This window comes from Entelurus aequoreus, linkage group LG16 (assembly GCF_033978785.1).
Source record: "Entelurus aequoreus isolate RoL-2023_Sb linkage group LG16, RoL_Eaeq_v1.1, whole genome shotgun sequence".
NCBI lineage: Eukaryota > Metazoa > Chordata > Actinopteri > Syngnathiformes > Syngnathidae > Entelurus > Entelurus aequoreus.
In genome coordinates, this window is record NC_084746.1 from 19,683,661 (window position 1) to 19,699,541 (window position 15,881).

The window sequence follows — 15,881 nt, forward strand, 5'->3', positions numbered from 1 at the left end:
ACACTGTTAATCATAACATTCTATTAAACAAATTAGAACGGTATGGAATCAGGGGTGAAGTTAAATGATAGTTGCTCTTCATGTCTTTTTATTCCAAATGGTGTTCCGCAGGGATCAGTTTTGGGTCCAAAGTTCTTCATTTTATTTATTAATGATCTGTGTAATGTCTCAAAATGCTCATAGCTGGTCTTATTTGCAGATGATACACTTTTTTTTCTGATGGTAACTTGAATAGACTTATTGATACAATCACTTTAGAAATGAAGAAAATGCAAACATGGTTCAAAGTTGTCTCTAAATTTAGGTCAAACAAATATATTTCTATTTGGTAATAAGAAAATAAATACACAAATGGTGTTCCGCAGGGATCAGTTTTGGGTCCAAAGTTCTTCATTTTATTTATTAATGATCTGTGTAATGTCTCAAAATGCTCAAAGCTGGTCTTATTTGCAGGTGATACACTTTTTTTTTCTGATAGTAACTTCAATAGACTTATTGATACAACCACTTTAGAAATGAATAAAATGCAAACATGGTTCAAAGTTGTCTCTAAATTTAGGTCAAACAAATATATTTCTATTTGGTAATAAGAAAATAAATACACAAATAAAAATCATGACAGAAGGGATTAACATTGAGCAAGTTGAGCAAAGTAAATTCCTCAGTGTAATAATTTATGAACATTTTAATTAGAAAGCACATACATTCATTGAAAATGATCGAGAAGCATTGGAGCTCGATGGAAAATCCCTCCAGCAACTATATTATTCACTCATTTATCCTTACTTAAGGTTCTGTGCAGAAGTTTGGAGAAATAATTATAAAACCAACATACATTCCTTAAAAATCTTACAAAAACTTGAGTGATGTGGGGTTCAATGAGCACACAAATGGCTTATTTTTAAGGTCAACACTGTTAAATTTTCCTGATTTGGTAGTATATTTTACAGGGCTTATCATGTTTAAAGCAAAAAGTTATCAATTACCTGCAAATATTCAAAGTTTATTCAGATGTGGGGTATAACCTCTGAGGAAGGGCAAAATATAAACACGCTTTAACATGTGGGGTGAAAACATGGACCAGCCTGAGTGACCAGCTCAACACTGTTCAAACATTGAGCACTTACAGAAATTGTACAAATCTAGTATTTTGGTTCGGTATAGTGAAGTCCAGGCTTGTTTTAAATGTGAGTAAGAATGTACTTTATGATATATTGAGGTATTGTAAACACATTGATATGAGCAAATTGAGTTATGTAACTCCAGATAAATGTGATACAATTTAGTTCAGTGGAAACTGGATGTTATTCGTTAAAGTAAACTATGTAAACGAGGTGGGATTCAAAAAGTTTATACTTCTTCCCATTACCCTATTGAGATATGTTTGATTTAATTTTTTTGGTGAAATAATAATATTGCTATTGAGCAAGACTGTTCTCTGAAGATATGTATGCATTTTATGTACTACATTATGATATGGAACTGACTATGACATAAGTATGTATATTATGTACTACATGTATTATATGGAACTGAGTATGACATACTGTAAGTATGTATATTATGTACTACATGTATGACATGGAACTGACTATGACATAGGTATGTATATTATGTACTATATGTATGATATGGAACTGACTATGACACTCGATAAACAAAAATAACTAAACTAGACATGTCACTTTTCATGTAATGAGTTCATATCACAGATTAGTTTCACATTTGAAGTTAATTGCTGACATGTATGGACTTGTACACCATATTCTGATTTCATGAGTTCCACCTGTATAATATAATGACTGAGTGAAAGGTTGAAGGAAACATGCAACTTTTCTCTGACTGCAATTGAACATTCACTTACCAAAGGAGAATCTAGATGGCAAATTGTTGCAAGCTTTTGAATACGAAGGTCCTGAGTAGTCCTGAGTTCAATCCCGGGCTCTGGATCTTTCTGTGTGGAGTTTGCATGTTCTCCACGTGACTGCGTGGGTTCCTTCCGGGTACTGCGGCTTCCTCCCACCGCCAAAAAACATGCACCTGGGGATAGATTGATTGGCAACACTAAATTGGCCCTAGTGTGTGAATGTGAGTGTGAATGTTGTCTGCCTATCTGTGTTGGCCCTGTGATGAGGTGGCGACTTGTCCAGGGTGTACCCCGCCCCTTCCGCCCAAATGCAACTGAGATAGGCTCCAGCACCCCCTGCGACCCCAAAAGGGACAAGCGGTAGAAAATGGATGGATGGATGGACCACAAACTTAGTCATTACCTGATGACATTGGTCGTTCCTGGCCGAGTGGTGCAAGGTGGCGGCAGCTGTGAAATGGAGCCGTTACTGCCAGTCAGAATATGTCTCCTCATACTCATCTGAATGAGAAGGCATTATTTTCAATTTAACGCAGGGGTGTCAAACTCAAATACAGAGTGGGCAAAAATTTAAAACTGAACAAAGCCGTGGGCCAAGGTTGAACAAATTAACCTTTTAATAGGGACCCAAACAAGTTTTGCATTGAATATTGAACAAGCAAGGGTTATATAACTTTATAGTGACATGCAAAATCGAGTTTCAAATAATAATAATAATAATAATAATAAAAATATATCAATGGCATATCAAATACAATTTAAATAAAAATGTAATGCCTCTTTTCTATTTGCAGCCTTCTGAGGTAAATATCAACATTAACTTTTTCCACAGGCTAATAAATTTGAAAATAAAATCACAATGAATAAACCAACCATTCAGGACTTTAAACTGCTCAGTTTGCAACACACTGATCTAATCTGATATGCCTAAGCCAGATAAATGCCATCTTTTCCTGGATGCTAGTTCATTAATGTCGGGGCTCAGGCTTTGAGCTGAGGCAACCTTCATTATCGAACGAAGGTGTTCATCAGTCATTATATCTCGTAGTCCGCCGGGACCACAGTCTTGGGGGCGTGCCTTAAAGGCACTGCCTTTAACGTCGACTACGAGCTGTCGTCACATCTGCTTTTCATCCATTCTAACAACGCGCCGGCCCAATCACAAAATATGTGCTGCTTCTGCATGCACAGACATGTGAATGCCATGCATACTTATTCAACAGCGATACAGGTTACACTGAGGGTGCCCGTATAAACAACTTTTACACTGTTAGAAATATACGCCACACTGTGTGAACCCACACCAAACAAGAATGACAAACACATTTTGGGAGAACATCCGCACCGTAACACAACATAAACACAACAGAACAAATACCCAGAACCCTTTGCAGCACTAACTCTTCCAGGACGCTACAATATACACCCCCCGCTACCACCAACCCCCCCAACACACACACACACACTCACACACACACATTGTAGCGTTCCGGAAGAGTTAGTGCTGCAAAGGGTTCTGGGTATTTGTTCTGTTGTGTCTATGTTGTGTTACTGTGTGGATGTTCTTCCGAAACGTGTTTGTCATTCTTGTTCGGTGTGGGTTCACAGTGTGGCGTATATTTCTAACGGTGTAAAAGTTGTTTATACGGGCACCCTCAGTGTAACCTGTATCGCTGTTGATTAAGTATGTGTTGCATTCACTTGTGTGTGTGTGCAGAAGCCGCACCTATCATGTGACTGGGCCAGCACTCGTTCGACTGGATACAAAGCAGATGTGACCTATTATTGGGAGGGGCAGTGAAATGGGGAGTCTCCCGGGAGGGTTGGTAAGTATGAGAATTAGCAGTGAATGAGATGTTACCGCGGAACGCGTCTGTATATAATCGGCGGGCCAGCTCCAGTGTTAATTTGATATCGCCTCAAGGGCCAAGTGAAATTACACGGCGGGCCAAATTTGGCCCGTGGGCCAGAGTTTGACACCCATGATCTAACGGGTAATATCGCTAACATATATCGCTAACATTATAGGCGGGATAGTATTTACGTCAAATGACTGGTGCTGCCTGGGATGAGATTGGCGCGGTTCAAAAACGCGGCATTCATTACATGCTGTATGTTCAAATGTTTCAGTATTTTTCTCGTATGTCCTAACTTGATGAAATAGCAACCTTGGAATGATTACAAGTAGCACTGTTGCTGTCTTTTTTAGTGAGTTTTTTACATGTTGCTGACGCAGTAAGCACGTTGCGTAATGACGTCATCACCACCCGGAAGAACCGTTAAGAGAATCGCTAGACAAACTGGCAAGCGATTCCAAAGAATTGATACACTGGGAACTGGTTCTAAACAAGAACTGGTATATAATTCCCATCCCGAGTCGTAAGGCACCTCTGTATTTTTTCCCTTAACATGTGAACCTGTTCTGCGGTACGATAGAATATTTTTTAGCATCAGTTAACTTTGAAAATGCAGTAAATTGCTGTTAATTATGCTCAGGCGTGACCATGGTAAATTAATTTCTGCTAAGTAGAAATTATTAATTATAAAATTAATATATTCATAGCTATTGCATAAAAAATGTTTAATATGTTCTAAATATGTTTTTTAACATTATGAGACATCAAGACATGAAGTAACACACACATAGTCACCCTTACACTCTTTTAATTCCCTTTAGCAATGCTAGTTGAGCCTGAGTCAATCAGTGGCCACGATTTTGAACATGCCCGCTCTGATTGGTTTGGTCTTATCTAATGGCCAGTACTACTGTGCTGTGTATATTTTTAGCCATTTGTATCCTTGCTAATGCTCAATTTAGACCAAAAATACATAGGATATGCTCAACAAAAAACAAAACATCTTCAATAAAGTGAAGTTGCAAACTCAGAAACGGGATGCATTTAAGGAGCGACTTGCTTGTGAAGCTGAAATACTAATACTGTGTACTTGTATGACCAGATCATGTTTGTTACATCACATATCTGTATGTCAATTCACATACAGTACACACATAATGCCGAGTGAAAAATTACCTTATGCTGTAAGTCAGGAGTCACCAACGCGGTGCCCACGGGCACCAGGTCGCCCGTAAGGACCAGATGAGTCGCCCGCTGGCCTGTTCTAAAAATAGCTCAAATAGCAGCACTTACCAGTGAGCTGCCTCTATTTTTTTAATTGTATTTATTTACTAGTGTGACAGTCCTAACTGTCGTGCAGGTTCTCAGGACCATCCAGGGAAGACATTGTCGTGAGACGGTTTAGACTTCTTTATTATTTCAATCACAGAGTCTTTTGCGTGCTTTTCAGCAGCTGCCTTTTTTCTCACGTGAGCACACGAATGGTTTCCTCCCGTCCGCCGTCTGCTTTTCAGCAGCACATCGCCGTCGTTTGCGTGGCAGCAGAGGATGGTTTCCTCCCGTCCGCCGTCTTTCTCCGTCTCCTTTCTTGATGTTCACGTCTCTCGCCCTTTTATACGGTCCGAGAGGGTGATTGCACTGTGCACAGCTGCGCGCTCCACGCACCTTGTGCTGATGGCGGCGTCGCTCCCAGCCCACCCCGCCTTGCCGCTCGCTCGTCCACGCCTCCTCGCCGCCATCTTGGAACGGGCGCCGTCGGTCCGCCAGCCCCGCCTCCCCACAACTAGCAAGCTGGTCTCGCTTTGCTCGACATTTTTAATTCTAAGAGAGACAAAACTCAAATAGAATTTGAAAATCCAAGAAAATATTTTAAAGACTTGGTCTTCACCTGTTTAAATACATTCATTTATTTTTTTACTTTGCTTCTTATAACTTTCAGAAAGACAGTTTTAGAGAAAAAATACAACCTTAAAAATGATTTTAGGATTTTTAAACACATATACCTTTTTACCTTTTAAATTCCTTCCTCTTCTTTCCTGACAATTTAAATCAATGTTCAAGTAAATTTATTTTTTAAAGAATAATAAATAAATTGTAATTTAATTCTTCATTTTAGCTTCTGTTTTTTCGACAAAGAATATTTGTGAAATATTTCTTCAAACTTATTATGATTAAAATTCAAAAAAAATATTCTGGCAAATCTAGAAAATCTGTAGAATCAAATTAAAATCTTATTTCAAAGTCTTGAATTTCTTTTAAAATTTTTGTTCTGGAAAATCTAGAAGAAATAATGATTTGTCTTTGTTAGAAATATAGCTTGGTCCAATTTGTTATATATTCTAACAAAGTGCAGATTGGATTTTAATCTATTTAAAACATGTCATCAAAATTCTAAAATTAATCTTAATCAGGAAAAATTACTAATGATGTTCCATAAATTATTTTTATTTTATTTATTTTTATTTTACATGAGTTATCATTTGTACAAACATGGTGCAAAGTAATTCATGATTTGTTAAAAAAATGTTAGTGGCTCGCTAGTTAAAATGGGATATTGTGATTTCACAAGACTGTCTTAGAAGTGATCATTTGAAAATGTTCACTTTGAAAAATGTGCACTTAGAGAAAATATAAAAATAAAGTGTTGCATATTGATATTTATCTGTTTCTATATATATTTAATGTGAGAAATCATTAAGATGATCAGTGTTTCCACAATGATAAATATAATTAATTATTAATAATAACATACAGTTAAAGGTAAATTGAGCAAATTTGCTATTTCTGGCAATTTATTTAAGTGTGTATCAAACTGGTAGCCCTTCGCATTAATCAGTACCCAAGAAGTAGCTCTTGGTTTCAAAAAGGTTGGTGACCCCTGCTGTAAGTCATCTCCTGGCTTGCTGTGGCCATGGATGCTACACCACTTACTACCGGCTTAAATCTCTGAATACATGGACATATATTCATATGCATTTTTCTTTTTTATCATTTTGGGAACATTTGAGTAATGTTGTTGTTTTTCTTTCTCTCCTTAGGGAGGGCCGTGCGGCTCTTATTACATCCTTCTCTGTGTTCAAATTCATGGCCCTCTTCAGCATCATCCAATTCTGCAGTGTCAATCTTCTCATCTCAGTAACTATTATGCATGATTTGCACATTTTAAGTCTCATGCTGATGTTTTACACTGTAATATTTTGCTGTAATTCACTGATTCCGCAGCTAACTGGCTGTGTAGATACACTGTAAAAAAAATTATGTAAAAAAACGGTCATTTACTGGCAGCTACGGCTGCCAAACGAAAACCATAAAATTAAAGTAAAACACTGTAAACCAAATAATGATCAAAAACATTATATTTACAGAAATTTTCATGAAACGTTTTGTGGAAAAATATCGTAATTTTACAGATTTTTACTAAATTATTAAGATCAACCACCTTTAATAAAGTGACGATGCACTAGCGGGGGTGTATTTTGTAGAGTCCCGGAAGAGTTAGTGCTGCAAAGGATTCTGGGTATTTGTTCTGTTGTGTTTATGTTGTGTTACGGTGCGGATGTTCTCCCGAAATGTGTTTGTCATTATTGTTTGGTGTGGATTCACAGTGTGGCGTATATTTCTAACAGTGTTAAAAATTATTATACTGGCACCCTCAGTGTAACCTGTATCGCTGTTGATGAAGTATGCTTTGCATTCGCTCGTGTGTCTGACAGAAGCCACACATATCTTGTGACTGGGTCTGAACAATGTTAGAATGGATGAAAAGCTTGTGACGATAGCTCGTATAGTACGTTAAAGGTTAATTTGTTCAGTTTTAAATTTTGGCCCACTATGTATTTGAGTTTGACACCCCTGTGTTAGATTGTTAGTATGGACATAGACTTTTATATAACAAGCTGCATATTTAATGAAAGATAATTACTGTAATTTTACATGAATTTGAAAGTAATTTAAGAAAACAGAAAATGCTATGTATAATTAATTTGGTATTTTTCTGTAAAAAAAATAGAAATATACATAGTTTGTCATTACTGGCATATTACTTAAAATAACAGGCGGATATTTTATTTACCGATTATGTCTTCAATTCTACAGTTTTATAAACTATTTAAAAAAAATAGAAAAATTACAGTAGAAATTTAGAGTAAATTAACCATAAAAATAGGATTTTTTTTTACAGTGTATAATTAGGTCCAGGGTTACTCCGAGCACTGGTTTTTATGCGTTTTGCCTTTATACACCACCGACACTTTAATTGTTATGTGTAGATTTTCTGCTGTGGTTTAGAATTGTTTTAGGCTGTCAGACCCACAGTGTAATGTTCACTGAGTTGTGTGCAAGCTGGGTGCACTCAATTACTGCTCAGGGATGGGGTGTATGGTTGTTTGTGTAAAAGGGCCGTGTGATTGACTGGTGACCAGTCCATGGTCCAAATCAGATGGGTTAAGCTCCATCTACTTGCCATCCCTAATAGGACATTGACATTTAAGGTGCACATACTGTATGCCATCCAGTGATTCCAAAACACTGTGCCGGAGCACGTTACCGTGCCGTCAGAGGCGCATTGTTGATGAACGGGTCTATTGGGGTCCATTTTCATACACAAGGAAGACCGGATTATAAGGCTCATTGAAGGGGTTATATTATGATTTTTTTTACATTCAAACACTTCTTTTTTGGGGCAGCACAGTGGCACAGGGTTTAGTGCATGTGCTTCACAATAACAAGGTTCTGGGTTTAATCCTGGGCTCGGGGTCTTTCTGTGTGGAGTTTGTATGTTCTCTATATAGGTATATATATATATATATATATATATATATATATATATATATATATATATATATATATATATATATATATATATATATATATAAATATATGAAAATAATACGTTACAGTGATCGTGACGAGACGTAACAAACGCGTGAATAATGAATTCAGCGTCGCTGGTGGACAAAATGGAACGAATTTTAGCGATATTACGAAGATGAAAGAAAACTGTTTTAGTAACACTCTTAAAGGCCTACTGAAACCCACTACTACCGACCACGCAGTCTGATAGTTTATATATCAATGATGAAATCTTAACATTATAACACATGCCAATACGGCCGGGTTAACTTATAAAGTGACATTTTAAATTTGCCGCTAAACTTCCGGTTCGAAACGCCTCTGAGGATGCCGTATGCGCGTGACGTAGACCGGCAAACACGGGTATGCCTTCCACATTGAAGCCAATACGAAAAAGCTCTGTTTTCATTTCATAATTCCACAGTATTCTGGACATCTGTGTTTGTGAATCTGTTTCAATCATGTTCATTGCATTATGAAGAAGGAAGCTGAGCAAGCAAAGAAGAAAGTTGTCGGTGCGAAATGGACGTATTTTTCGAACGTAGTCAGCCACAACAGTACACAGCCGGCGCTTGTTTGTTTACATTCCCGAAAGATGCAGTCAAGATGGAAGAACTCGGATAACAGAGACTCTAACCAGGAGGACTTTTGACATCGATACACAGACGCCTGTAGAGAACTGGGACAACACAGACTCTTACCAGGATTACTTTGATTTGGATGACAAAGACGCAGACGTGCTACTGTGAGTATGCAGCTTTGGCTTCTAAACATTTGATCGCTTGACCGTATGTGCGCAACTTTTTTTTGCGTATGTACGTAACTTTTTAAAAATATATAAGCTTTATGAACCTTGGGTTAGGTGAACGGTCTTTTGGGCTGAGTGATTGTGTGTGTTGATCGGGTGTTTGAATTGTATTGGCGTGTTCTATGGAGCTAGGAGCTAGCATAGGAGCTAGGAGCTAGCATAACACGTACCGTACGTGCGCGTCACGTACGTAACTTTTTAAAAATATATAAGCTTTATGAACCTTGGGTTAGGTGAACGGTCTTTTGGGCTGAGTGATTGTGTGTGTTGATCAGGTGTTTGAATTGTATTGGCGTGTTCTATGGAGCTAGGAGCTAGCAGAGGAGCTAGCATAACAAACACGCAGGTGTTATTATGCAGGATTAATTTGTGGCATATTAAATATAAGCCTGGTTGTGTTGTGGCTAATAGAGTATATATATGTCTTGTGTTTATTTACTGTTGTAGTCATTCCCAGCTGAATATCAGGTACCGTGAGTATGCAGCCTTGGCTGCTAAACATTTGACAACTTGACCGTATGTGCGCGTCACGTACGTAACTTTTTAAAAATATACAAGCTTTATGAACCTTGGGTTAGGTGAACGGTCTTTTGGGCTGAGTGATTGTGTGTGTTGATCAGGTGTTTGAATTGTATTGGCGTGTTCTATGGAGCTAGGAGCTAGCAGAGGAGCTAGGAGCTAGCGTAACAAACACGCAGGTGTTTTTATGCAGGATTAATTTGTGGCATATTAAATATAAGCCTGGTTGTGTTGTGGCTAATAGAGTATATATATGTCTTGTGTTTATTTACTGTTGTAGTCATTCCCAGCTGAATATCAGGTCACCCCCGGCTCTCACAGCATCTTCCCTATCTGAATAGCTTCAACTCCCCACTAGTCCTTCACTTGCACTTTACTCATCCACAAATCTTTCATCCTCGCTCAAATTAATGGGGAAATTGTCGCTTTCTCGGTCCGAATCTCTCTCACTTCATGCGGCCATCATTGTAAACAATAGGGAACTTTGCGTATATGTTCAACTGACTACGTCACGCTACTTCCGGTAGGGGCAAGCCTTTTTTTTATCAGATACCAAAAGTTGCAATCTTTATCGTCGTTGTTCTATACTAAATCCTTTCAGCAAAAATATGGCAATATCGCGAAATGATCAAGTATGACACATAGAATAGATCTGCTATCCCCGTTTAAATAAAAAAAAATAATTTCAGTAGGCCTTTAATGTGTGACTCAAATGAGAGAGTTGGGTCGAAGATAATAAAGAGATGATTTACCAGGTCGCTTTGTGTAATTGTTCGGTTGTCAAATCTTTAGGTGGTATTATTAAATAAGTGTATAATTGTTTGGTTGTCAAATTTTAAGGTGGTATTATTAAAAAAAGTGTATAATTGTTTACTTGTCAAATGTTAAGGTGGTATTATTAAATAAGTGTATAACTGTTTTCTTGTGAAGTTTTAAGGTGGTATTATTAAAGGGGTGTATAATTGTTTAGTTATCAAATGTTAAGGTGGTATTATTAAATAGGTGTACAATTGTTTGGTTGTCAAATGTTAAGGTGGTATTGTTAAATAGGTGTATACTTGCTTGCTTGTCAAATGTTAAGGTGGTATTATTAAATAGGTGTATAATTGTTTGGTTGTCAAATATAAGGTGGTATTATTAAATAATGGTATAATTTTTTGGTTGTCAAATGTTAAGGTGGTATTATTAAATAAGTGTCGGTGTTGAGCAAGACGGATAATCAGCATTTCCGTTTTCTCAGCGTTAAGATGCAAAAAGTTACTCGACATCCATTGTTCAATTGCATTTAGACACGCCTCCAGGTGATTGTTTAATTTACGTTTGTATTTTATACACGCCTCCAGGTGTTGGTCAGCTTTAGGGGCATGTAAAGGTGGGTGTCATCAGCATAACAGTGAAAGCTAGCACCGTATTTGATGTCACCTAGCAGTAGCATGTAGTTGCTGAAGAGTGCAGGGCCAAGAACCGAACCCTGTGGAACTCTGCACGTTACCGTAACATACTCCGAGGTCACATTGTTATGGGCACTGCATCCTTCAAAAGGTTAAGTCTGACATACCATTATGTGTTTTGATACATTCTAATAAAATGTTATGATCGACGGTATCGAAAGCAGCGTTAAAATCAAGTAGCAGCAACATGGATGACGCATCAGCATCCATAGTTAGCAATAGGTCGTTAGTAATTTTTGCAGGGCTGGAAGCAGTGACCGGAAGCAGCGACCGCACTCTTGTGACAGCCAAAATTTTAAGAAGCTTTGAATTATCTCTCATGCTTTAAAATAATATTTGTCCACACACAAGAGTCTTTTTGCTAATATTTACAGAATACATAATTAACACATCTGATCCATCTTCCTAACATACCTGCTACACGAGGGGACTTCAGCAGGTACTTAACTCGCCTCCCTTCAGGGAAGGTGGAATATTATCAGACGATTCGACTGCAAAGTTGATAATCGAATCAGACTCCTCTAAATGGAATCGTTGAACTTTCAACTTTTTGAAGACAGCCCTGCAACAAATGAAAACAAAACAAAACATGTCACTTTTCAGTTTGCTGAGCATAACAAACATCATCGAGACCTTGCTGCCAAATGTGACAAATGTGATTTTATTTGATAAAATATATTCTGAGACACAATGTGGTTACATTCATTATAACCGGAGTATAATTGTGTCTTAAACTATATAATAATGTTCATAATAATGGTTCAAGCATAGTGTGGAGAGCACCTTCTTGTGTCTGATCATGTCCTTTCTCGGTTCCTAATCATTACCTCTCTAGATTCCCAGCTGGTTTGGAAGCCTTCAGTTTGTGTTTATTGACTACGGCATTTGTTTATTCCTTCCCTTTACAAGTGAGTAACTTTGTGTAAATGACACTTTGGTTCATGTAAAATCTTGATGCTTCAAATGTGCCGCATTGAAGGATGTCCTTTTTCAACAAATACTACTCTTTCAACATTTATGTTTAGTGAGTCTGAACCCCGCATGCAAGAACCTGGTGCGACGTACCCCACCATCCAGTTTGATCACCGCCCAGATGCTCTTCTCACTTTTGTCTCAGGTCTTCAACGTCGCGGTCTTCCAGTTTGGGGCCTTTTTCTTAGTACGACAACAGAGTTGGTATCATACACTTGACCCAAAGTGAGTAATTCTAAGTATGATTCTGAAATAGTCAATTGCTGCTAGTCACAGGGTTTACACTTCGACACCACCTGCAAATAAATGACTGTTGTAATTATTAGATTAGATTACTGTACATTTAATACTTATCACATATTCATACATTATTACCGACATTGAGCCTGATCTACTTAAATACCAAATAACATGCACTAAACAACGTGTACAAAGTAGTAAATTGTGTGTACTATTAATGGGTTAAGGGTGAACTTCTCAGACTGCGTGTACAACTGATAACACATTTAAAAGTGTCAGCAGGAGACCTCCCCCTGAGGTTCTCAGAGCTCAGATGGTTCATTTGGTTTTAGGATGTCAGAAGTGTTCTTTGGCAGAAGACCAGTGACCTAAGCAATGGACTAATATGGTCATATTTCCTGGTTTGAGTCAGGACTCGAGCAGCAGAATTATGGTTGTACTGCAGCTGCTTTACAGCTAATTTAACCATTTGGTCAGAGACACAGTAACCAATTCCAACAAAGTATGTCCTGTGATCGAGATAGGACTTCAACCAGTTTGGAGCAGAACCAGATATTCTTCACCCAGTTTTCTAACCTCTGTATTAAGATCGCATGGTCAACTGTGTCAAAGGCAGCTCTCAGGTCCAGCAGAACCAAGACTGAGACTTTTCCTGCGTCTGTGTTCAGGCGGACATCATTTGTCACATTGATCAGAGCAGTTTCAGTGCAGTGGTGAGAACTAAAGCCTGATTTGAAAGTATCAAACACGTGTTTCAACAAAAGAAAGTTATTGAGCTGTTGGTGTACAAATGTTGCTAGAACTTTGCCCAAGATCGGCAGCTTTGATATGGGCCGATAGTTGTCCTGTACTGTGGCATCTCGACTACTCTTCTTTAGGAGGGGATTCATAACAGCAGTTTTTAAGGCCTTTGGAAATGTTTCAGTCTGAAGAGAGATGTTAACTAGATTAGAGAATTGTGGTAACAAACTGCTCAGCGCAGACTTTAGAAATCTAGTGGGTAACTCATCAAGGCAGCATGTGGATGGACTCAGACTATGGAGGAGCTCTTCAACTTCTTCAGTGACAGGAGTGAAATGTGCTTGGCTGCAGAGTAACTATTTTTTTCCTGAGAATTATTGCATTTTTAATGCCTTAAACTTAAGCATGGAAGAATATTGCAAACTCATTGCACTTTGATGTAGAAAAGACTTCTATCGGACGTGAAACTAGAGGGTTTGTTTATTGTTTACTCTAGATAACAGGGAACGGGAGTTGTTACACAGTTTGTGATGATTTCAGAGAAATATATACACGCAAAATCTGGTAGAACACATTAAACTTTTCTTTATAAATCTCATAATGAGCTTGGAGCTTTGATTTTGAATGAAGATTTTACGTGTAATACTGGATGTCACCATGGAGATACTCATTTTCTGCATGTCCGGCATTGTGCTCCAAACTGTGGTGTCTTGTTATGTTGTGAACATGTAGCACACAACTATAGTCCATGCCACATATTGTGGACTATATAGAAGCGCAATATAGACTAGAGAACCTATTTTTTCAAGGGACCCCCTGGGAGCCGGCCGTGCAAAAACACCAGCAATAACTGCAATGGTGCACTGGAATGATCTAGAAGCAAAAACATGCATGTTGAAATATTTTTTTTATACAGGAGATATATTAATAAAATATCTCCTACATGAATAAATTAACACCATTAAAAAAACAAAAAAAATGTTCTGCCGTCTCCAAGACATTCAAAAACTTGAAGGTAAAATTCCTGGGCAGACAGATATTTTTATTTCTGACAGAGATATGTTATTTTCTTTCTCCATCGTCTGTCATTGCAGCGATCTCCTCCTTCTGATGCAGCACAGCCATTTGTGGGTAACTGTGAAAGTTTTTGCGCATGTTTCAAACATGCTAAATATAAATGTTTCACTCCGTTACATGGAATTTTATTCCGAATGCTGCATTTAATCACATAATCATTATATTTATTCACACTACAAAACTGTCTGACGGGGCTGAGAAGCAATCACAGTCAGCTGGACGGGGCGGAGTTTGGCAAGATTTATTTTCAAGAAACACTCAAAAACTGTCTTAAATATTGGTCTGTAAAGCAAATGTATGCGTAATTTTGACCAAAACATAACCATTACAGGTTATGTAGACCCCAAGGAAGTGTTTTAAATATAAATTACAATCATAACATGACCCCTTTAATTCTTATGCATACACACATTACCATAGTTTGTGTATTCATTGTAAATACAAATTAATATTTACAAACTTTCTCTCCTGTATGACAGAGTCTGCAATGAGTCCAGTGTCAGTGAGCACAGCCCCAACACAACTGAAGAAGATTCAGACGAGTTCAACTCCAAGATCTTTGAAGGCACCACCCTCTTCTATGTCTCTATCTTCCAGTACTTGATTGTTGCTGTTATCTTCTGCAAAGGAAAGCCTTTCAGACGACCAAGCTATGAAAACTGTAAGACACACTTTATTTTTCACAATTCATATTTAAATAGAATGTTTTCAACATAGAATACGCTTCCAGAATTGACTCAGTTTTCTCAAGCATTTTGCTTTCTGTAATTATCATATATGAATATATGGTATTACATTTATTGCACAATAATGTTTTTTGTTATTAGCCTAACCAAAGCCTTGATGATAATCTTTTTTGGTTATTAACACATGATTTCATATCATTTGACAAAGTGTATCCTGTTAAACTGTAGGTACGTTAGATATAATTATTGAATATGATTAAAATCAAAAGTAAGATTTTTAAATCAGTGTATTTGAGTGTTGAGCCCCATAATCAAAAAGGTTAAGAACCACTTAACCACTCTATACAAATTACACTCTATACAGATTATATTTAGGTGCTTCTCAATAAATGAGAATATAAAATTAAAAAGGTAATTTGTTGCAGTATTTTGATGTAAATAGTGAAACCCTTACAATAAAGTATGTCGTTTTTTAGTTTCTTGATCAATTTTATGATTATAGCTTATGGCTAATTAAAAATAAATCAGTATCTGATGAAATTAGAAAACTGTCAAAAAGCTCTATATTGTAAATGACTGGTTTGCACTGCAAAAGCTTCCTAACCCTTAAAGGTGTCATATGTAATAATGTGGCTGGAAATGGCACTGCAATCACGGTCAAAATTCTGTAGTCCCTTCCCTCTCTCTCTGACTGAGGTTGCCGGATGTGTGGCCGAATCCAGCTCGATCCACTGGGCTACTCCAAGGAACTTCAAACTTCCACTACGTCTTACTAGGAGTTAAGGTGCTGGGACCATAATAGCTGAATAGACA

The 15,881-nt window shown here is 37.5% G+C and overlaps 1 protein-coding gene across 1 annotated transcript in view; it reads left to right on the forward strand.

Annotated features, from left to right (window-relative positions):
- The window catches only part of LOC133630685 (polyamine-transporting ATPase 13A3-like), a 139,640-nt gene that overhangs the window by 94,802 nt on the left and 28,957 nt on the right, over window positions 1-15,881 (forward strand). Inside the window, exons 25-28 of the mRNA XM_062022327.1 lie at window positions 6,762-6,858; window positions 12,188-12,260; window positions 12,378-12,549; window positions 14,862-15,043. Coding sequence (XP_061878311.1) covers window positions 6,762-6,858; window positions 12,188-12,260; window positions 12,378-12,549; window positions 14,862-15,043 — 524 coding nt within the window. The remainder of the gene's footprint in view (window positions 1-6,761; window positions 6,859-12,187; window positions 12,261-12,377; window positions 12,550-14,861; window positions 15,044-15,881) is intronic.